The 22104-nt window shown below is 42.7% G+C and overlaps 2 protein-coding genes across 2 annotated transcripts; one reads left to right on the top strand and one right to left on the bottom strand.

The window, feature by feature from the left end:
• Positions 1-3508: 3508 nt before the first annotated feature.
• Positions 3509-12105, bottom strand: spata2 (spermatogenesis associated 2). Its single transcript, XM_062392284.1, has 3 exons — positions 12011-12105; positions 10404-11143; positions 3509-9732 (listed from the first exon to the last, which is right to left on the bottom strand). The coding sequence occupies exons 2-3, from the start codon at positions 10710-10712 to the stop codon at positions 8383-8385; spliced, it is 1659 nt and encodes a 552-aa protein (XP_062248268.1). The 5' UTR covers positions 10713-11143; positions 12011-12105; the 3' UTR covers positions 3509-8382.
• A 2506-nt stretch (positions 12106-14611) lies between these two features.
• rnf114 (ring finger protein 114) lies at positions 14612-20593 on the top strand. Its single transcript, XM_062392112.1, has 6 exons — positions 14612-14801; positions 15613-15763; positions 16484-16590; positions 18454-18568; positions 18666-18773; positions 18868-20593. The coding sequence occupies exons 1-6, from the start codon at positions 14665-14667 to the stop codon at positions 18931-18933; spliced, it is 684 nt and encodes a 227-aa protein (XP_062248096.1). The 5' UTR covers positions 14612-14664; the 3' UTR covers positions 18934-20593.
• The last annotated feature ends 1511 nt before the right edge of the window (positions 20594-22104 follow it).

The following is a 22104-nucleotide window of genomic DNA, read 5'->3' as shown; positions in this document are numbered from 1 at the left end:
AAGGTGAATTCCTGATTAGCAATATATATACAAGCAACGTTAGTAGGTGCAAACCTGAAGGATAAATGTGAGGATGTGATGTGGGTGTTGAGTGATTCATCTCAGGTACAAACATTCCAGGTTCTCGTAACTTACACACGATAACATAACATTAAATACCTCAGAACACATTCTAATGTGAAGTGTGCAGAAGAACAGTAGATTCATTTTATATTTCTTTTGTAAAAGCCTCACCTTCAGCCAAAAATACCCAGATTAACAATTTATTCTCATAATCACAAATAGCTCTCTTTCCTCTTTCCTTCTAAGAAACAATTGACCACTCGATTTATGAAAAGACACACACACACACACACAAAATCACATACTTATTGAGTCATTTTAGCAGCTCGAGACCCAGATGTGAGACGAAGGCAAACACAGCAGGGGCATTGTCTCCGGTGTGGTTCTATACATTTCCTGTAAAGAATTCACTCCTCATACAAATGACTAAATAAAGATCCAAAGTACATGCCTGCAAGTGGAACACATCAGTAACAAAGGGTGCACTGAACACTTGAAGTGCGCCTTAATTCCTGATTTTGTTTTTAATCCTGTAAATCCTGTGATATCCATGTTTTTCTTGACCTTGGAGGAAGTACTGTATGTGAGTGAGACTCTAACTATTGATTGGGATTTAAATTAAAATGTATATCTGTGTTGGATACGGGTGAAAAGCAGCAGTGAAAAGTGTATTCAGGCAATTTATGGGCACTGCACTACATCACACTCTTCACAACTCATTGCCACTGACCACGTAACACAGCAAGACCATGTTTCTGCTGGAAAATTGCTTCAGTCCTATGGAACAAATGATGTGTTACACCTTGTTCGGCAGTCACAATGACCCAAGGCTGTTTTATCATTTTGCCTATGAAAGAGATATGAAGCTGGAGTGTCACAGTCAAACCCCACTCCGGTTTTTCTTAGAACTTCAATGAAGGCCAGGGTAATGGAAAGAAAAAGGCGAATGCTGACAGAGGAGAAGATATTCGTATGCATGCAACTCCTCACCACAATTAATTAACCAGAGGCAAAGTGTTTTGCATTATTCAAAGGACCTTGATGGTCCAATAACACGCTTAGTATGAGATAATTCAAAAAAAACTACAGAGGGAAACTGAACAGAATCGGTTTGGATGTGTATTACAGGACTCAAAACTGCACCGACAATGATTGTTCACATGCAGGAGATTAACAAGGAAGTCATTGTCTAAAGTCAACATGATGATTACGAAGATGATTAAAGACATTTTTGATGAGAAATAATCCTGAGGGAACGATTTGACAGAAATGTATAACCTTGCAATGCATCGACAGAATATGACAAAAATGATCATGTTCGAAGAATTAATTCATCATTAACCATATCGCAGCATGCATCATAATCTATTGTGAGTCTGAGAGCTTGATGCACTGCAACTAAAGAAAAGACATGTTCACTCAAAAGAGAATATCTTTACCAATCTGATAAAAAAAAACAGCTGCAAAACACGACATAGTATTGAAAGGTACAGAAAATGCAGAAATTACAATAAAATACTGGCACAGGCACCGTGATCAAATATAGAAAGTACAACGAGAGAGAGAGAGAGAGAGAGAGAGAGAGAGAGAGAGAGAGAGAGAGAGAGAGAGAGAGAGGAACCCTGTGAAGTGACACGTAAGGAGACAAGAAGTACAATCCTGCTCTGACATGTAATTAACCAGCGAGGAAAGTCTTAGAGGTTTAAATCTCAATTCTAGCTCCTACACCGCTCATCTCATCCCTGTCACAGGTGCATGTACATGTGTGCATGTGCAGGTGTCTGTGCCTTGGTGCATGATCTGTCCCTGGAATAGGTGCAGCGTTAGGTAAGAGTAACATTGTATGTGCGGTCGGAAAAAAAGAAAAATACACAACACCCAGTGCGATGCAGTGTGTCAGTTATTGCCCTGATTAGTAGTGACATGATTTCTGATTCTAAATGTAGTCCATTGGAAAAACTGTGCTCACATTCCCCAACTAGTGATCAGTTGATGAGATCTCTGCCGCTGGAAATCTCACAATGAACATTTCTTGGAATTGACCCATTTTCTTCCAACAATTAAATTCCACTATGGAGATGGTTGAATGCATGGAGGGAAATACAGGGAGGTAAAAGTTGTCCTGGTGATGATAATCATTAAATGATACAGTATAGACATACGTATGCATCTCTTAATGAATTTTGTTATCTAAATTAACCATTAACTAAGACAGTATAATACTGCTGCTGGTGGTGGATTTATTCAAAGGCTAAGCAGTTTGCCATCAGTCATTATCTTTCCCTCCTGCTGAACGGCGATGTTCAGTCCTCATTATGTCTTCTGTTCCCTCAGGGCTGGTAAAGGCTGCAAGTCAGCACAGAGCGGACACGTCCCGGAGGAGAGGATGATGCCGGGTGCAAGGACGAGCACTCACTCTGCATTTCAGTCGCTTGCGGAGGTTCTGCTGATGTCCATCTCTGGCTGTCTCCTCTCTGCGCTGGGTAAACTCAGCTACTGCTATCCCTCATCTAACAGGGCTTCGTTGGAGACAGGCGCTGATCCAATTATTATAAGCAATATGGACAATTATTTGGACAAGCGATGGGCGGAAGACTCCAGTTCTCGTTTGTTAAAGGACTGTGAGCCAAAATACACGTCTGCAAGTTTACCCCAAGCAGGATTTGATCTTCAGGTGGTTTATGAAACAAACCACGTGGATCTGAAGTTCTGGCTAAATTAAGTTTGTTATTATAAAAAGGAAATCTCCCCCTCAGCTTCTGTTGGTTCAAATTAGGGATCCCGTCTTATATTTAGGAACTGGGCTGCCTGCAAGTCCCAAATTAAAGAAAAGTCTTGAACATAATCAGAACTCTCACTTTGTATCATCTATGAGACAGTTCCCACCGACTGTTTATGGGTTGGTAAATACATCCTGCTCTTGTGAAATCTCATTCATTGCTCTGCACTCACCTCTTCCGTCATTTCTCTCAGACACTGCTTCATGTCACTCAAGCTCACTCATGGACGTGGTATGGGCCTGGAAAGAACTCATTATATTTCCATTTGGATTCGGATCAGGGGGTGCATCCAGGAATTGTTTTCTTTATTTAACTTTAGGAGCATTTCTCTACACTTTTAGAGAACCTTATGCTGCTGTACTTAAAAAATTCTGTATGTTTACTTAGTATTAGGAAATGTCTTGTGTTATCTGTTGTGCCTGTGCACTTTATATGTCTCACTGTGGGAGAGTGGGAAACGTTCAGAACATACATCCTTGTATGTCCTGAACATGTAAGAAATTGACAATAAAGCTACTTTAACTTTAACCTTATTTGCAACTTTTTTTTTCACAGAGTAATGCATGGATCTCAGTGAAGAAAACCAGGCACGTTTAGGGAACTGATATACATATTGTGAGCAATTTGGTTTGATAAGAAAACAGTTGGGCTTTGGTGCAGGTAAACGTCTTTCCATTTATTCATGTACTTGGTAAAAGGAATGTCAACATCTTCTCCTCATCTTTAGCAAAGAAAACATGTTCTTTGGCGAATCCTCATTGTCAATTATGTGCCAGTACATGTTTTGCATTTTATCTTTTCTATACTCAACTCTGTCTCCTTTGCCTCATACAAGCGACACAGTGGAGTAAAACATGCAGAAAAAATGGGGCTGCCTCTTCTCTGTGGTTGCCTTTTTTTAATGAGGTACACTGAGGCATAAACATAGGCATATATTCAGTAATCCAACTGTTTACCATCTTACCCATATATCTGAACACCATAGTAAAGGATGTTTGATTTTAATTACTAATGTTGACCAACCTAAGGAGCAAATGCAATAATATCTCACTTCGAGACAGACATATTACATGTTTTTTCAGCACTGGTGAATTTTAAGCAGCTTCAGTCAATGTATATGTGGATATTTATCGCCATCTATTGGTCATATAGGGAAAAGCCAAACCATGCAGATCAGTGCAGGCGGCAAACTCCAAAGCTCTTACATGTCCTGAGTTTGTGGGTTAGGAAGTAGAAAAAAAGTTTAGGAAGTAAGCTTGTAATCATTTAAATACTGAGCTGACAGAAGGGGAACAACTGATGTTATGATCAGTGGCAGGAAAGTTGTGAGGCTTCAGTGATGTTAGATGTAGAACAGTGCTAGATTGTCATAGTACACATTTAAGTTTGTCATTCTAACCGGCAACTTTTCTAAATAACAATTCTGTAGTCATTTAAATAATCTAAACTTTAGTTGAACTCATTCAAAAGGTAAGTCTACAAACATACATAAATTCAAACATCCACACCTCCAAGACAGAAAGCAGTATTTTCTTTTTCTAGAATTTTATTCTTTAAATTATTTTATAAAATCTCATTTACATTTCTCTATATATATATATTTATATATATTCACCAATTAACAATTTTGGCTATTTTCCCTTTCCACCCCCATTTATGCCAACAAATTGATATCAAAGTCTGTACCCTTTCACATTGTGCAATGGTCCTCAGTGCCAAGGTGGAAGGGGGAAGGGGGGGTGAGGGTACATGGAGGGGTGAGGGAGAGGAGTTGGGGTGTAGGGCCTTTTACAGAGCATGCTGAGAAACGGGTTTAGGGGGGAAACAGGGAATGGTAAAGGGGGGCTGCCCTAACCACACCACCACTATCAATATCAGTAAGAACCACACAAAGAGGTAAAGGGAGCAGTGACTTCCACAATGACTTGAGTGTGGGTGAAACCGATCGTGTTCAAATGGCTCAATGTATTCCAAGACACAAAATAAAATAGCTCTTGATGCTCTTCCAACATCAGTTCTTCATCTCCACAGACAAACAAAAAGTGAGCTCCACGTCAGTTATTTACCCACGACAAGTCAGTTGTTCACCTCAAGATTTAAACTTAGCAGCAGCCCTGGAGACTGTGTAGCCCTTTGTAGAGACCTCTTCAAATGATCAGTCCGCTAATCCAAGTCAAAGCCACGTCCCAGGATGTGCAGGTAGGTATCTGTGTTGATTATTCTCCTTTTAGGCCAATCTACAGACACAAGGCTAAACTTTAGCAAAATCACACACAAGGCTAAACTTTAGCAAAATCACAGATTTCCCTTATATCAACTGTACATCCGGCCAAGCCACAGCATTCTGTTTCCTACTCCGATAGGAGATTTGTTCTTCATTTGGCAATATGATCACTCATGCAACATGGCTCAATACATGAAAAGTCGTCTTTGCTGCTGGTATGATTTGCGGTGAACAAAGTCGAGCAACTGAAATACATCTGTGATAAATATTGAAACAATTCAGAGAGGCTTCATTAGATGAAAACAAACCTCCCCGAGGTCGCTCGAGATCTTTGTGGTGCCCACGTTAGCTAATGTTGACCCGAGAACATCTTTCAAAGAATCCTTAAGCTGAATCCAAACGGTATCGCAGCATCCCTTCTTTATGTTTTTTTAGAAGAATGAAGACACAGCATGATTTTAAGGGGATGGAATGGACAGAAGTATAAGATCAGGCATTAGTCCCTCAAACCAAATGTGTTAGATCAAATTTGAAAGAAAAAGAGAATATTTATCAGATTTCAATCAGCAAAACATGATTACTATTACAGATTTTCACCCCCATAAGACTGTCTATTTATACAGAATTGTGACAATATTTATGGTTCAATATGCTCGGTTAAGAAACCCTGCTTGGTGTATAATCTATACTGACCAAGTTTTATTAGCTTTTGTATTTATTCTTTCCTGCGCGGTTCTAAAACAGGCTTTAATTCATGTAGCTTGGCAAAACCATGTTATTGTTTACAGGCTGCTAAACTAGAGTGATGTAAATGACAACTCCAAAAACCTAAACTACTACAGGACACGACAGCTGAATGAGCTTAAGGCATTAAGAGGGTTTCACTGACGGAACGTAGAGTCCACCGACGCCCAAACAGTCCGTCAAGTTTTTTTTGTTTTTTATGAAACAAAATGATTTAAAACTAACCCTTGGTGGCTGACAGGTGCATTTTACTGCATTATTCACCTTATCTGATCACAAAATCTTCCCTTTTAATTGGTGACAGTTTTAAATGTTAGTGTTATTTTAACTGTGAGCCACAAGCCCTTGACTTATACTAGTAAATGAGTTAAATTTTGTTTCTGCAGCAAATGGCCATAATGTGATGAGGACAACTCACACTAACCAAAGATGCATCAGATTAAAAGCCTTAGTTTTGGGCTTTCCGGATCTTAAATATGCAAATAACAAATAACACATTTCTTAAACCACACAGCTTAAATGACTGCACACTTGAAATCACTATGTTGTAAAGGAGGGAAGGCGCAACAACATGAATCCCTGTCAAATATAGTGCAATAGCCATTTAATTCAATTTAAGGAAATTCTCCAGGAGGCTAAAAAGATTAAATATTTTAAACAAGGTGTTAATGTTTTGAGTGAATAGTCTCTTGTATTACACTGCATGAGATTTACAAATTACAGAGCCATTTAATCAACTATGCAGAAAAGTTAAACTCAGTAATCAGGATAAATCTCCAGCGCCTTTGAGAAAGTCCCTTCAAGAAGTGTTTGTTGTTGCGCTATTGAACTAAGGCACGTAATTATAATTTCAGTTGTTCATGTTTTTGTGTCAACCCCCTGTATTTACAGAAACTGATTATCTCAGAGAATAAATAACCTCTGTTAACATGGTCTGTAAAGGTCCAGTGTGTAGGATTTAGGTGAAAGAGATCTATTGGCAGAAATTGAGTATAAAATAATCCTAGTTATGTTTTCACTAGTGTGTTTCATCTAAATTGTACAAATGGTTCATTTCGCTACACTAGAATGGAACCTTTATATTTAAATACTTTATATTTACATCTGGAAAGGATCCTCTCCACGGAGGCCGCCATGTTTTTTTTACAGCAGTCCAAACTGGATACAATAAACAACTGAAGGCTACCACAGGTTCTCTTCCATGTTTGGAAGGGGATGGTGAACTTCACCACTAGATGCCACTAAATTATACACACTGAACCTTTAAAAGTGGGTAAATATGTTGATTGCAAGAGACATTTTCTAGTCAATCAAAAAACAAAGTGCAAATCAGAATAGAATAATGTAATAGACTAAGTAATTCTTCGCCTTTTTGCGTTAGTTTGAAACCACAATGTCAAACTGGGTGTGTTCGCTGTAGCCATTTGAGGTAGACAGAAACCGCGTCAGAGGTTACACTCACATACTGTCTAAGACCAATCGGGTCAAACGCTATCAATACAACTGCAATCGCTTGACTTGTGGTCCAGCGCGAGTTTCCTTTGACCCCGCCTGAGACTGACAGGAACCACTGATCTGGTCAGAGGGAAATACAACATGTTCCATGGAGGTGTAATGAAAGGGATGGGGGGGGGGGGGGGGGGTATTGGGCTTGGAAAGGACACAACTCAACAGGCCATTTACCAGTAAGAAGTCAACAGCAGCATTTCAACCTCAGTCATATAACCAGCAACAATTGAGGGTTCATTTACAAGGCATAATCTTTTAAATAGAATATATGGCATCTGACCATCTTCTCAATATGTCCCTTTGAGATATCTCTCACCCCACGCCCCAGAGACACACGTTTATACCCGAACTCCCAATGCCACACCTCATGCCCATATAACAGTCTCACATTGTTCTACAGAATAGATAAAAAATATATACTATTGACTTATTGACGTCCAGTGTATTTTTTCTGTTTTCCTTACTTATTTTCAAGTTTAAAAAGATCTCCTTTGTCACAATGCAAGCTCAGAGGTCTTTTCTACACACACACGCACCCACACACACGCACGCACACATATACAGTATATATTTATATATATATATATTTATATATTAGAGGAATTTTTTAGCTGAGAAGTTAGGCAAAGTAAATATGTTCATTTGGGCGGAATTCATTCAAGATGAGAAGGAATTGAACTTTCTTTTCTCTAGTTTCCCTTTAGAGGAGGACAAAATTTGAGGAATTTGGGAAGCGCTACAACATCACATGACTACTCCAGAGCAGGTAGCAAGGAAAAGGAAGAAGAAGTAATAGACTAAAAAGGCCTGAACTTGTACAAGGCAGAGAGAAGGGCACACGATCTGGCTCTCTGTGGCGTGTGCATTCCAGGGTCCGACTGATAGCAAGAGGAAAATGTACAAAGTTCAAGAGAATGTTAGAGAGAGAGGAAAAAGATCATCAGATAAAGGGCAAGAGAGTGAGTTGTTTAAGTAGTAACAGAGCTAAAGCAGTAGTGCAAGATTACACCGGGGGGTTGAGGGAGGTACGAGAGGGGAGAGAACATATTCAGTCTGCCTGATTCATCGGTACACCAGGTGAGATATAGTGCCAGATTTGAAGTTGAGCTGATGGTTGGGCACAAAGCTGTGCTGCGGATTCTTTCGTGTGCAAACATCCTTTGCATACAAGCCCATGCACGAGTCACATGACACCTTAGAGCAGTTCACACAGGTGTGCGAGGCACCTGGCTTGTTGCAGAACCCGCAGCGCGATCCCCCCAAGCTTAGTCGCTCACTGCTGCCTCCCTTTGGTGTTGTCAGGGCAACAGATTTGCTTGCAAACAGCTTCGCGGACATGAGGGTTTTTTCCACCATCTGGGGGTGGGGGTGGGAGTGCGAGTGAGTCAGTGTGAGGGGGTGCGGGTGGAGGTGGGAGTGGGAGTGGGTGTTCGAGTAGACGGAGAGCTTTTCCTTGACAGGGATGTATCCATCAAGGGGTCGTGGGGATTTGGGGTGGTAGTCCTGGAGGCCACAGCAAGGGGAGGGGTCCACATCATGACAGGCAGGACAGAGGATCATGTCACACCTCTGGCAGGAAGCCATAGTTGAGCAGCCCAGGCCGCAACCCTGACACTTCACACTACCATGAGCTTTGAGCAGCCACCCGTCCCTTGCATCCCGAGGCTCTCTGGACGGAGCTCGAGAGGGAGTCTGCCTCCCTCCTGTCCCAGCTCCGCCTCTCTCAGTGTACAAGTCAATCTCATCCAAAGAGGACAGGTGGTAGGATGTGTAAACGTCAGCCGGGGGAGGCGACTGAATTGGGAAGAAATCTGCAACAGGGCTATAGGAAGGTGGGGCTACCACAGAGAAGAGGGATGTTGAGGTGTTGGGCCTGATGATCTCATCCTTCATATCTTCCTCTGCATCCACAAACAGGGTCTCCTTCCTCAGACTCAATGAGGCCTTTAAGACAGGCTTGCTAAGTGCTGGATGCCAGTGACCAGCCCCATCGGTAACATCCACAGACTTAGATGGTCGGCTCCCTCGCCTCAGGTGGTGGGCATGAGGCCTCTCTATATCCAGCGGCCGCACAGACAGACGAGCCATATCTGCCCCAAGGCTGTCACGTCTGCGGAGCGCCTCGGCACAGCCAGCTGCGTCATCTCTGCAACCCCTGCGGAGTTCCAGGGCCTCCAGCTCTGAGGCTGAACCGCGGGCCAGGGCCACTACCTCTCCCAGAAGACGACACTCTGCCTGGGCCAGGAAAAGCTCGAACGCCAACTGGCGCAGATGATTTGCTCCTCCTGGGTGCTCCTGCAAATGGAACTGCGAATCATGGTCACACGCGTAGCCAATGGTGCGCATTACAGATCGCAGCTCAGCTTCCGAAATGGCTGACTGCAGATGGTACACGTACGGGCCAGTGAAGGTCTAAAAGAAAAATGAGTTCATCAGCATTAGTGTCAGTCATTTAAAACAGCTTGACATGATAAAACTATCACTGAGCCTAAAGAAGGACCTCACATGTTATTCCTCTGATAACATATAATAAAAAGTAAAGGGTTTGATTTCTTTGTCTTTAAAAACAGAGATGTCAAAGCATAAACAGCATTAAAAAGTATTTACTCGGTTATAGATTTTGCCTTTTGTTGAGTTTTACATTTAACACACTGTAAGATGTTCTTAGAAAATAAATACTCCCAAAACAGAACAAGAGTTATTGGAGGATTAGTTGCAGATGTTAATCATACTCTAGAATTTAAATATTGTTAAAATGTCAGGTGCTTATCTTGGAGAGCCTCAATTCATGATGCTTTATATGTATTTAACTATTCATTAGATACTACATTTTTTTAGATAAGCTGATGTAATATTTAAAACACTATAAAATCATCTTATTTATATGTCAGGTCTTCAATTCATCATTTTGAAATTATACATACAAAGGTTGGGTTATTTATCATTATGATGAATACACACTGCTGGGGAAAACAATATTGAAAGCTCATGGTGATTAAATGCTCAAATATTGGTTCGAATCAGCTTTATACACAAATGTAAATAAGAACAAACTGACAACACTGTGACTCTGCTGAACTCACCTTTATACATCTGAACTCCTTCTTCCAGGGGAAGAGCAAGAGGTTGGTGCAGATGGTTTCCAGGGTATGGAAGGCTCTCTCCAGGCTCCTGATGTTCCCCCCTCTCTGGCAGCGGAGAGAGTTCTCCACCACCTCATAGAAACGCACCATGCGGAAACGTTGTGGAGGATCTGGCTGGTACGCCCCTAGCAGAGCTGTGGCTGTGGAGAGCAGGGCCTCACTGTCCTTGTATACCCCTCCCTCCTCCAGGCGCCTCTCCAGTGCCGTCACATACCTCCGAAACAGGTCCTCTTTTAACTTGGCATCCATTATTGGCAGCAGACTATCAGTCAGCTGTTGTACTTTTCTGAGATAACCTCACCCCTTTTGGCACACACTGCACCAGGACGCGACGCTCAGGCACCATTTTTTGCCACCATTATTCACCCCACACACGGGCTCACACTCAACGTGAATAACGTTTTGAAGAGGTGGAAGAGGAACGACACGTCCGATCAGCAGCACATCCTTTAAACAGGGTTCAGTTGGCGTAGCTAGGCTGCAGCCTATAGGGATGCCTTCTTACAGGCATCTCTGGTACCGGCTCATAGTCTGACTCCTCTCCAGTCAAACAGGCCGATTGTCTGTGTCTGCAGTTGAACTTATTCCGTTCCTCGGTATGAGCGTGTGCAGTGTTGAAGGTCGCTCATCATGAAGACACTTACGTGGTGGAGGGATTATTTTTCTGAGCCGTCCTCAAGCTGCAAAGAAACAAGAGAGCAGTAAGAAAATAGGGCAGGAGGGAAATTGGGCAGCATTTCATTCAGACAGAGCTAATCCAATCGACAAGGAGTGTGTGTGAGGGGGGTGTGATGTGGGGGTGCATCGTGTGGCTTATTTAACAGCCACTGGGTTGAACTGAGATTGTTATCATGATACACGCAACCTCGACACACCATCTGAATTACATGGCTCTTAACCAGGATGGAGGCTTACGGACTGGTGTGCGCTCCGGTTTGCGCCAGTGACTGTGTGAGCTACGTTGCAGTCGTGCAACCCATGGCACCCTGCACTTAGCATCGGTTAGCTTAAACTTACATCGCAATAGGAGACGTGTGTGTGTGTGTTTGTGAGCCTAAAATCTGATAGGACCCTTGAACCACAGCGGAGGGAGGGTCGTGCTTCCCGTTCCCAAGCGAGCTGACCGGCTATTCCAGTTACCAATACACAACGACCCTAGCGAGCGTCCGTTTAGCGAGTTAGCATGTCTGAGCTAACAACAGCATGTCTTACTACTGCGCATCACACGCAGCCACTACACCGCGACCCACGCCAACAATAGCAGACAGGGAGAGACTCTCCCCGCCGACATACCCTGATGCTGTGGCTGGCGCGGGCCCCCAGCTGAGCACAGGCTGAGCAGTGAACGCCCATTTCTGCGCAGCTGTCTAGCTAACAACCGCTGTAGCTAGCATGGGCGGCGTGTAGCTAGATGGGAATATGCGACGGCTCTTACAGGCAACCGTCCGGACATTCCACGTGACTGCGGCCCCAAGTCTAACGCTGCCTCGACGGAGAGATCTCGCCGTTTTATCCGCTGAAACAGCCCCAATCCCCGCACCTCTTACCTTTAGCACCTGCTAGCTGCGGCTAACTACGCCTCCTCCACTGTTGGAAATGCCCCTCGTCGCACCGCGCATGCGCAGAGTTGTGACAGTTCAGCAGCATCAGGGGCCCACGTGCTGAGGAGGAGAGGATGCGGAGTCCACGAGCTGCAGCATCACCACCACAATGTTCAAGTGACAGGTTTATCTGCTGATGATTACACATCATAGAAAAACACATAGAAATATTTTACTATACTGCTGTGCAAAAGTTTTTGAAGCAAAATTAATAGGTTTTATGTTCCAATTAACGTCATACAAAATACACAAAAGAAAAACTTAAAATCAATATTTGATGTGAACAAGCTATGGCTTTGAACAGGCACTATTTATACTTGTTTTTTTAACATGCCTGGTAGGTTATAGGACAATATGTTGAATATTCCTTGTATGTTTGAAGGTATTCTGCACAAATTAAGTCACAAACTACCAGTGTATGTTGTTAGCAGCCACCAGTGGATGTTAGGGACATATCTTCAGTTGTCATCAAGTGTCTTAGTCTTGTAATCAACAATACAGGCCACGCTGAGGGTACGCTGAGGCTTAAGGATGATCTGACTGGCTACTGGTTTGTATGGTAATACTATAAAAGCCATGTGGCCTGATCAGTATATCAGACATCATTACCTCCTTGCCATTTTAACATGAATGCATTTCCATTTTAGAATGTAGAACAAGATGTATAATACCATTTATATGTTCTAATGCACTAATTAATGCCTACCACCAGTTGATGTTATCGGATGCATGACCAACAGCAGATGTTAGGGACATGTCTTCACTTGTGTACCTAAGGGTCATCACGTGTTTCTGCCTTTTGATCACAAGATATCCTCTTCTAAGGCAGGCCCACCACAAGTTGATCAGACTTGGGTGCATGTCCATAGCATCTGGTTCCAGAGCCATCGGCTGCATCATTGTGCAGTCTATGAGGTTTCTTTTATGGTCTGGCACAAATTATCTTGGAGATCTAACCCCAGTTTGTTTGTGGGTTCATGTGGTCTCAGTGTCTTCTGTGTCTCTGTGAAATCCCAGACTGACTCTGTGATGCTGAGAAAAGGATTCTTTTCAGGTTACAAAACTCCTTATGCATGAAGATAGTTTCCGCATGACAGTGTTGTCATGCTGCAGAATGAATATGGCATGGACCAGATGTCTCCCCAATAGTACTGCATGTCGGGTAAGAATCTATACATCTAAAACATTTACAATATCTGCACAGCACTCCAACAATAATCACGTCCATGAAGGGAGTACTTTTAAGAGAACTATTATTTTCTTCACTTCACTGTTATGGTTCAACTCAATACAATATCTTAAGTTAACAATTAACTGATAATAATATATAATACTAGTAGTAGTAGTAGAAGTACTACTACTAGTAGTAATAGTAGTAATAATAATAATAACAATAATATCAATAATAATAATAATAATAATGTAAAGCATTGGCTTGTTAATTCAAGAGCAGAAGCAAAAGGTAAAACCATTTAGCTCCTAGGAATTGTGCAGGCAGTGGAGTCTGTTTCATTGTTGGCAAGTGTTGGCCTTTATCTTTACCTCAATCTAACCTTATCTCTATCCCGAACAGGTTTTGTCCCATGATGCATAACCTGGCCCCAACCTGACCCTAATCTGTTATATCTGCCTACCTCAAAGCCTTGTTACCACATGCAGAACACAGAAAATGAGTGAAAGTAATGAGTGAAACCGCAGAAACATAACCCACTGTATCTTTCTACATCGTTTAGCAGGCTATATGAGAGCAAGTTAAAAGCCGCCACTTTACCAAGCTCTGAAACCCACTCCTGTTTTTGTGGTAATATTTTTCAGGTATAAAAAAAACAGGCAGCTAACCAGTGAGTTGGTCAACTGTTCGAGACTCACGGCTAGGCCAACAACAGACACCAACAACTCTGAGAGAAGATTATTCATCTCTGTTACATGTGCCTTACATTTTCTTCTCAGCAGCTGAATTTAAAATCGCTTGAGGCAGTCACCAATTTAAACTGGGGAACTGGCTGAGATCACATGTTATTAACACGTTGTGGACACGTTGAGAAAGAAGGGTGATGACATGCGATCAATGTGTTGTTGAGGCATTGAAAAGTCTTCACTTAAACAACGTGCAAACACCTGCCCCATATAAATAAATAATAATAATAATAAATCGACCCATATTTTTGGAGCGCCTCTGCACTCTGCACTATTGTTCTCCGGCTGTTATTAGGAGTTTATTGTCTCTTGTCCACTCTTGCACATTTTGTTTCCCGTTGCTCTGCTGTCTGGTACAGTTTATTTCTATTGCCAATGGTGATCACGTTCATTTTGAAAGGTTCTGGTAGTTAATTGTATGTGTATTTGTGTGAACACACTGAGCACAGCTACCGCAGCGTCCAATTCCCAGTATGTGTACACATACATGGCAAATAAAGCGGATTCTGACGACGGATAGCCAATGCGTTGTTAGTTTGCGCCTGAAAAAAAGAAGAAGAATGCACTTGCGTTTGAACCGTTGCGCTCTCCGTACCCCGCCCTCGCGCTTTAAAACAACAGAGCCAAGCGCCAGTGACGTCACGCGGACGAGCGGTGGGCGACTGATCCAGTGAAGAAAAGAAATGGCGATGCTCGGAGGCTTCAGCGCAGCTCAGCACAAGAAGAACGTGTCGGACGGCGGCGGCGACGTGTCAGAGTTCGTGTGTCCGGTCTGCCTAGAGATCTTCGACAGTCCCGTCAAAACACAATGCGGACATACGTGAGTATCATTGCCTTTATCTCCGATTGGCACCCCCCCCCCCCCCGAACCGACGTTGCAGTCGTACGAGCAGAGAATAAAGCGACACAAAGCTTGTTTACCGACATGTCGTGCAGCCACACTCGCATCACACCCTCCCCGCGTCTCTCGGCCTCTATCACAACCCTCCGATTCTCTCCTACTCATTTTAATGTTGGATAAAACCCGTTGGCAGCTAGCTCAATCAGTTTCAGTTTTGTTTACACCGAAGAGGAGGCCTCACCTGGGAGTTGTAGTTCAGATCTCCGCTGCTGGAACTCGTCGAGTCTTTTGAGAGGACTACAAGTCCCTGCGCCCTCTTGAGGTGGGGACTTCCCATCTGATTTTACAGGAAGCTCTGGTCTTGAGCTGCAGGGATCATCCAGCTAGTGTCCGTATCCAGTTCCTCATGTCAGACAGTGTTTTGTTCCTGGCAGCACAGAAACAGTCAGTGCAGGTCAAGTTAAAGCCGATCACACATGATCAAGTGTCCAGGGTCCCATGATGAGTATCACACGTCCTCACAGCTCATACTAACATCGCATTGAGGGTTTAGAAACTTGGGACAGGCCCTTTCCCACAAACCAGCACAGCTTAGCCTTTAAACATCCGATCCTGGTTCCTGAACATTATAGTTTGTGAGACTGTGAGAAAACAAAACCCAACCGCCCACGGATGATCAGAAACCTGGATAACCTGCTTTCTCACGTTCCGTGTTGACCTCACATCCTGAGAATGAAACCAGTAAAGAGCTTTATTCATCATCGCGCCATTTCTCTCATCCTCTTATCAGGTTTTGCCAGAGTTGTCTCCAGGAGTGTTTGCGACCACAGAAGCCCGTTTGTGCTGTATGTAGGGCCACGCTGGGCCAATGGACTAAGGCTGCTGACCTAGAGGCCCTCATCCAATCGTCTGTGGCAGCTTGCAAGGGATGCGGAGCTCAGGTATGACCTTTGCAAAAGCTGTCCCAAGGTATGAAGCCGTGCATCTTCCGGTCCTGCAAGAACAATTCAAGCCTTGTTCAAACAAATGAATGGATACAGTAACGGGCGAGTGCTTTTACTTTGAAACACGCACAGGAAGTGTTGCAAATATTAATGTTTTTGACATTCAACGGACAAACATTGACGCTGTGATGAAAGATAATTTTCACTGTCTGTTTTGCTGTGAACCGTGCGCGGTGCACAGAGACAATAGGCAAGACCTTGACTCTAGAAGAGCAATATAGAGAGAGAGCCTTTTTTTTTTCTCGATGACCTCTAAGTGCTTTACAGTACAGTTTTTTTTTTGTCACTCACACACACATTCATGCAGTGCATCTATGGGCAGCACTTTTTTTTATGAGGGGCAATTTGGGGATCGGTATCTGGCCCAAGGATTCTTTGGCATGCAGATGGGGACGGCTGGGATCGAGCTGGTTAGAGGACGACCGCTCTACCCCCTCAGCCACAGACGCCCTAATGGATGCCGTTATGAAAAAGCAAGATATTCCACATTGCACACGCGCTGCTCACACGGCACCCCCATGCACACGGCAACCATTGACATGATATTGATCCTTGAATTCCCGTCTTTTTATTCAGTTCAAGTCACACACGTGAGACATGTTGCATGATTTTGGTCATGCAGTGGTAGTAACTGATATGTGTTCTCTCTCTCTTCAGATTGGCCTTTCTCAGATGAGAAGCCACACAGCTGGCTGTTCAAAATACCAGGATTACATTGAGGAGGGGGTGAGGACCACTGCCCAGAGCCAGCCTGCCATCATCAGGTGATAGAGAAAAACACAACTCTCAGTTGCTCGACACTACACACTACGCTATCATGACGACAAAGTTACTGATCTACACTTGATGGGCTGACTCAGTATCTGCAGAGATGTTGGCAGAATCCCTCTACCACTCTACAGTGGGGCGATCGTACAAAAGTCTAGGTTACAGATCTTTTATATTATTATGAGAATTGTAAAAGCTTTCCGGAACAAATTAGACTATGGTGGTCCCTCAGTGTCCCTGTAGTTCATAGGAAACACTGCACACACCTTTAACTTGCTCTCTCTCTAACTAATCCTCCACATTTTTGGTCACCTCTGCTCTCCTCTTTAGAAGTGACTCCTCTGATTTGACTCTGCCGCCACTTGGAGCAGACACTTTCACTTTGTAACTGCACAGACAGACTAAAGTATTTATAACGAGTGCTTTACAAATCAGAGGGTATTTTTACTTTTTGCCGAATGTGGGAGCAGCTGCTGATACACGGAAATATATGATATCTTCTTTTTTTTTTGCATCTGGTGAGCCTTTTGAACTCTTAGATCTCTTGCTCAGACTGGACTCCTGTTTCATCTCCTGTCTTTCCTGACTCTTTGACTCTGAAACAACACTTCTACATCAAGTGATAACAGCCTCCCTGTGAACATGTTTCGAAGTTGAAGCAATGCATGGTGGGATGTTTTTGGGAGGCACAAAGTAGAGGTGGTTACAAGGCCACTATATACTGTGTATTGGGAATACCCATTTCTACATTTTATTCATTTCACAAAATCCCTGATGTGATACAAAATAGGTCTTACTGGCCTAGTTTAGATCTGTATAATGTTTTGCTCACCACCCTTTTGACCTTTGTATTTGTTTCACCCAGTTGGTTGTATTCATTCAGAAAATACATTGCTTTGCTGTAAAATAGCATTTAGCTTATGGATCAGGATATGAGGACATTAAATCGTGAATGATTAAAATGTCTGTACGATCTGCTGTTACAGAGGGATAGTTAGATCGGCTGTGACCTCATCTTAAACCACACGTATGCTTGACTCATCCACCCGTCACACACCCAAAGGAAGTATTTTCTCTGATTTAAAGACACACACCCGAATGAACGTTCCACTCCACCTCTACTGGTGATAATATGGTAACTTATTACACCTGCGTCCGGGCCACACTGCCTGTGCGCCTGCAGTGGAGCTGTATAGTTTCTGGCCTATATAAATATGCAAATATATGTATTATATAATATAAGAGGCTACAATTCTTTCACCTTATATAAAGACCACACGCACTATATTTAAGGGAGAAGCATATCTGACAAGCTGTGTACAAATGCTGCAAATGTACCTGCTTACAATAATTGAAAAATGCAAAATTAGACCAGAAATCCTGCTCTTTATCCCATTAAAATATAAACACACATATCTTGCAAATATCAGCTTGTATGGAAGAGGATTAAAAAATCACATGTCCCATCTGGACGACAAAACAAAACAAAAGCCATGTAGCAACAACCCAAACAATACAAAAACAAACATTTATTTTCCCAAAACCCAAAGTTCTTATAATGTCCCCAGTTCATTAACTTCACTCACATGCGCGTTCCCTGAGGGACATCACTTCCTCATTCATAATATCAGAGATAGAAAAATCTTGTAATTGAAAGCTACTTTACTATTATCTGTTTGGCCTTACTGGTCTGTTATTTGTAACCATGTGGGGCTGTATTTTGATCCTGCCTGAACAAAATATGATATGATATTTTTGCAATATCGCCTGCCTCTACCTTTAAGATCTTGTATAATTGCATTAATCTTAGATTTGTATTTTCATTAATACTTTCTCCTTCCATCTAAATGTCTTTCTAGTCCAGTGCCAAATCGCTACACCTTCACATGCCCATACTGCAACTGCCAGAACCTCGATCAGGACGGCCTGGTCGAACACTGCACTTCCCAGCATTCTCGAGATACACGCCAAGTAGTAAGAAGTCAACATTGCATTGCGATTCCACCAGTTGTTCTCGGTTTCCAACTAGAAATGTTTATGTTGATGTCACTCTCACTTTGTCTGTGTTCAGGTTTGCCCCATCTGTGCCTCAATGCCCTGGGGGGACCCGAACTACAGGAGTGCTGACTTTTTCCAGCACCTGAAAATCAGACACACCTTCTCCTATGATACCTTTGTTGTAGGTTAAGCTCCTAAACCCTACACTGAGTTTCTGTTTTTGTGTCATTCGTCAATTAACAGTTTTTTTTTTATTTGAAATCTTGTATTTGCAGGACTACTCTACAGATGAGCACACGATGATCCAGGAGGCTCTACAGCGCTCCCTCTTGGACAACTAGAGCGTGAGGACCAACCCGTCAGAGCAGGGATCCAGTGACGTGAAGGGTAGATTGTGAAGTCTTGAGAAGACCAAGCAACACACTTAAATCATCATTCGTCGATCATAAGGTTGTTGGTACTGTATTACTATGGGTAATCAGTTTCACAGGGAATTGGTATTGTAACTAAATCTATTAGGTTTATTATACAGATAATAAACCAAGCAATATGGTTCAAGAAGCATATTGTACTGTTTGATTTAGGATACAGTGTTTCTGGTGTGATAATCTTTTATCTTCCCCCATGAGTTGAGTCTGTAGATTTGATAGTTTGTTGAATATCTATTAAACTATGTTTATTGAAGCTGTTCATCGATGACATGTTGGTGTCATATAGCCAAAAACTTCCAAAGTTGTGATTAAAATCAATACTTGATGTTATGAAAGGGTTTGACCACTACGTGGCTAACTATTGCCAGCAAACAACGAGCTTCACTCAGTGAAGTCATCGGTCAAGTGATGTTAACGGTAATATATAATAAAATACTCAAGAGTGACGATGCATGTTAACTCTCAAAAGAGAAGAGGGTTTTTTTTATTTTTGGTTTATTAGCAGATGGAAGCTCTGTGTTTTTTTTATGTTGTGTCTGGGTGACGTGTGTGTGAGAGAGTATGTGTTCTCTCTGTTTTCAGAGATCTACTGGAAAGAATAAATAATACAAGGGTCGAACAAAGCCTGACATGGCTGTTTGCTTTATTGTAATGTTTCTCCCACATGTCTTTGTGCCTGCTGGTAGATCTTGTTTCTGACTTCCAAAACGCATAGGGCTAATACTTCATCCCCTGAACCAACCGATACAAGGTGAACCCTCAGTGTCCCGCACGGTCAGCGCCTGTGATTCTCTGTTTTATTTGGTGAGAGTTCTTCTGCACGCGAGTGGCCATAGGAGGGCAGTAGAGTCCCTTCTCTGGCAGGTCGATGAATGACAGCGCTGACTCTCACCAGCCTCCCTGCTCGATTTGCAAGACATAACTCAACACAGATTTCATTCTAAAAACAATGTGCTCGGCTCAAATGAGCTGTCACTGGTCTTTTGAAACGGAGGATTTGGTGGAGTTACATGTTATAGTTTTAGCAGAATAACCATTTCTTCACCTTTTTTAAACAGTCGATGACGTGATATGACTTTTACTGTACCTACTGTTGTGTGTTTTTTATTTTCATTTCGAATGTCTCGGAATCCTTCTTTTAAAAAAAGAAAGAAAACAATCATATTCCTTAACATCACTGCCAACGGTTGTGAAGAAAAAAAAAAGAATTGACAGTTTATTATTTGTGTCCTTACAAATACTGTCGGCATGTGATGTAATGAGAAATTTGTCTGACTTTGCTTTTTATTTGAGCTAGATGTGTGTATTTCAATTTTTAAAATGAGAAAAATGTGTCTCTTGTTTTACATCAGTGTTGTTTTCCAATAACTTGTAATTGACCATATACAGTAGCACAAGTCTTCACGCACGGATGCATTGCATTTGTCTTCGACCACCAGGTAAATAAAAACTGCATTCACCCAGATCAAGTAGCTCTAGAGCAGAAACTTAATGCCTTCTCACTTTAGTCATTGGTGCCACTTAGGCCTCAGTGTCCGTTATTCTCTCCAGTAAAATGTGTAATAATTTCTGTATGTGTTTCTCATGTATGATGACCTTTTTTTTTTTCTTTCTCTAATATATCTCTCCTTCTCTTTTGTCAGCCCTACTGTCGGGGGGGTGCTAAATCCTGATAAATTAAACCTCTTTAATTATTTAAACCCTGGCCCCAGAAATCAGGCACAGTGATTTATACCTGTGTGTATGAGACTTGTGGGGGGAAGAAACAACACTCGCTGCTTTGATGGATGACCAATGTGTGTGTGTGTGTGTGTGTGTGAAAGAAAGAGAGAGAGAGGGCGGTTAAAGGGAGCGTAATGTCATCAGTTGAATCTCTTGATTTGCTCCAGTGTCAAACGGGCGAATAGGAAAAAGGTGTGTATTATTGAAAAGAACAAATTGTGAAATCTATTAAATGACACAAGCAATATACAGACTTTTGTCCATGCATTAGAAATCAGGACGGCGCTCTTGTCACACCTACAATGATCATTGCAATGTGTTTTTTTTGCACTTGTATCTGTGCACAGTTAATGATGAAACTCGGGCCCTTCGGTGTACATTGTCCACAGGGAGAGAAAACCCTCTCATCTCCACTCGTTTCCTTTGTGCGCCTCTTGTTTCTGTAATTACTGTAGTTAAATGATATTACAGTCTCTCACCTTTAGCTCTACGGAGAATCTCACCCACCAAACTTCTGGATGTAGTCCCCCCCACCCATTCCTCTCTTTATCCCCCCCCCTCTCCCCAATCAGGTTTTTGCTCCTGGCAGAGAGAGGAGAGATGTTAGCTGTGAGAGAACTAACGAGATACTTGAGCGCTTCTGGGCAGGAAGGAAGTCGAGCTGAAAAATATGGCAGAGAGAGAGAGAGAAGTCTTTCTTGTCTGTTTGGTGGCGGAGCTAAAAAAGAAGAAGGAAAAAAAAGGCAGGGGAGGGGGGGGGCAAGGTGGGGAATAGGAATAGGAAGAAAGAGGGAAAAGGGGAAGACAAGTGAACACATTGAATAAAAATTTCATAAAGTTCAGCATGTGGTTTCTTTGATGCGAGCAATAGATGGTGTGCGCAGTCTGCAGGCTCCGTGGAGGCAGCAATTAATGCTACATGTACCCAAAGGCGCAGAGCGAGAGGCGTGGGGACGGTGGCTGGTTTTAGAAGTGTGTCGCAGCATCACTCCACCTCAGACACCCCTCCACCAGCCTTTTGTTTTCTTATGTGTTTAAACCTCCTCCTTCCACCCGATCAAGGCGCAGTGAGCGAGAGCCATGAACCTGTGAGTTCGGGCCTCCCGCTGTCTCAACTGATTAAAGGCAAGAAATTTGAACTCGTGAAACTATCATAAGCTCCGTCAATATTTTTCTTCTTTTGTTGAAATTGCACAATTCTGGAGGCCCCACTGGCCCCGTGCACACTCAGACAGCTCCTCTCTGTCTGTCTGCTGGTGTTTGGCAGCAGTCCTCAGACCTTTCCGTTTGAACCAGGTCCAGAGAGATGTTCTTCCTCCTGGTATCACACGTATCACAGGGAACATTCTGCAATGACTC

Source organism: Platichthys flesus, chromosome 7 (assembly GCF_949316205.1).
Source record: "Platichthys flesus chromosome 7, fPlaFle2.1, whole genome shotgun sequence".
Taxonomy (NCBI): domain Eukaryota; kingdom Metazoa; phylum Chordata; class Actinopteri; order Pleuronectiformes; family Pleuronectidae; genus Platichthys; species Platichthys flesus.
This window is presented reverse-complemented; position numbering and strand designations above follow the sequence as displayed.

What these genes read in the sequence shown, in the direction of transcription:
- rnf114 (XM_062392112.1), top strand. Translation starts at nt 14,665, where the DNA reads ATGGCGATGCTCGGAGGCTTCAGCGCAGCTCAGCACAAGAAGAACGTG. An exon ending in GCAAGGGATGCGGAGCTCAG is followed by an intron (nt 15,764 to 16,483) that starts GTATGACCTTTG and finishes CTCTCTCTTCAG; the next exon opens with ATTGGCCTTTCTCAGATGAG. An exon ending in CTCGAGATACACGCCAAGTA is followed by an intron (nt 18,569 to 18,665) that starts GTAAGAAGTCAA and finishes GTCTGTGTTCAG; the next exon opens with GTTTGCCCCATCTGTGCCTC.
- spata2 (XM_062392284.1), bottom strand. Translation starts at nt 10,712, where the DNA reads ATGGATGCCAAGTTAAAAGAGGACCTGTTTCGGAGGTATGTGACGGCA. An exon ending in AGGAGTTCAGATGTATAAAG is followed by an intron (nt 9,733 to 10,403) that starts GTGAGTTCAGCA and finishes TTTTTCTTTTAG; the next exon opens with ACCTTCACTGGCCCGTACGT.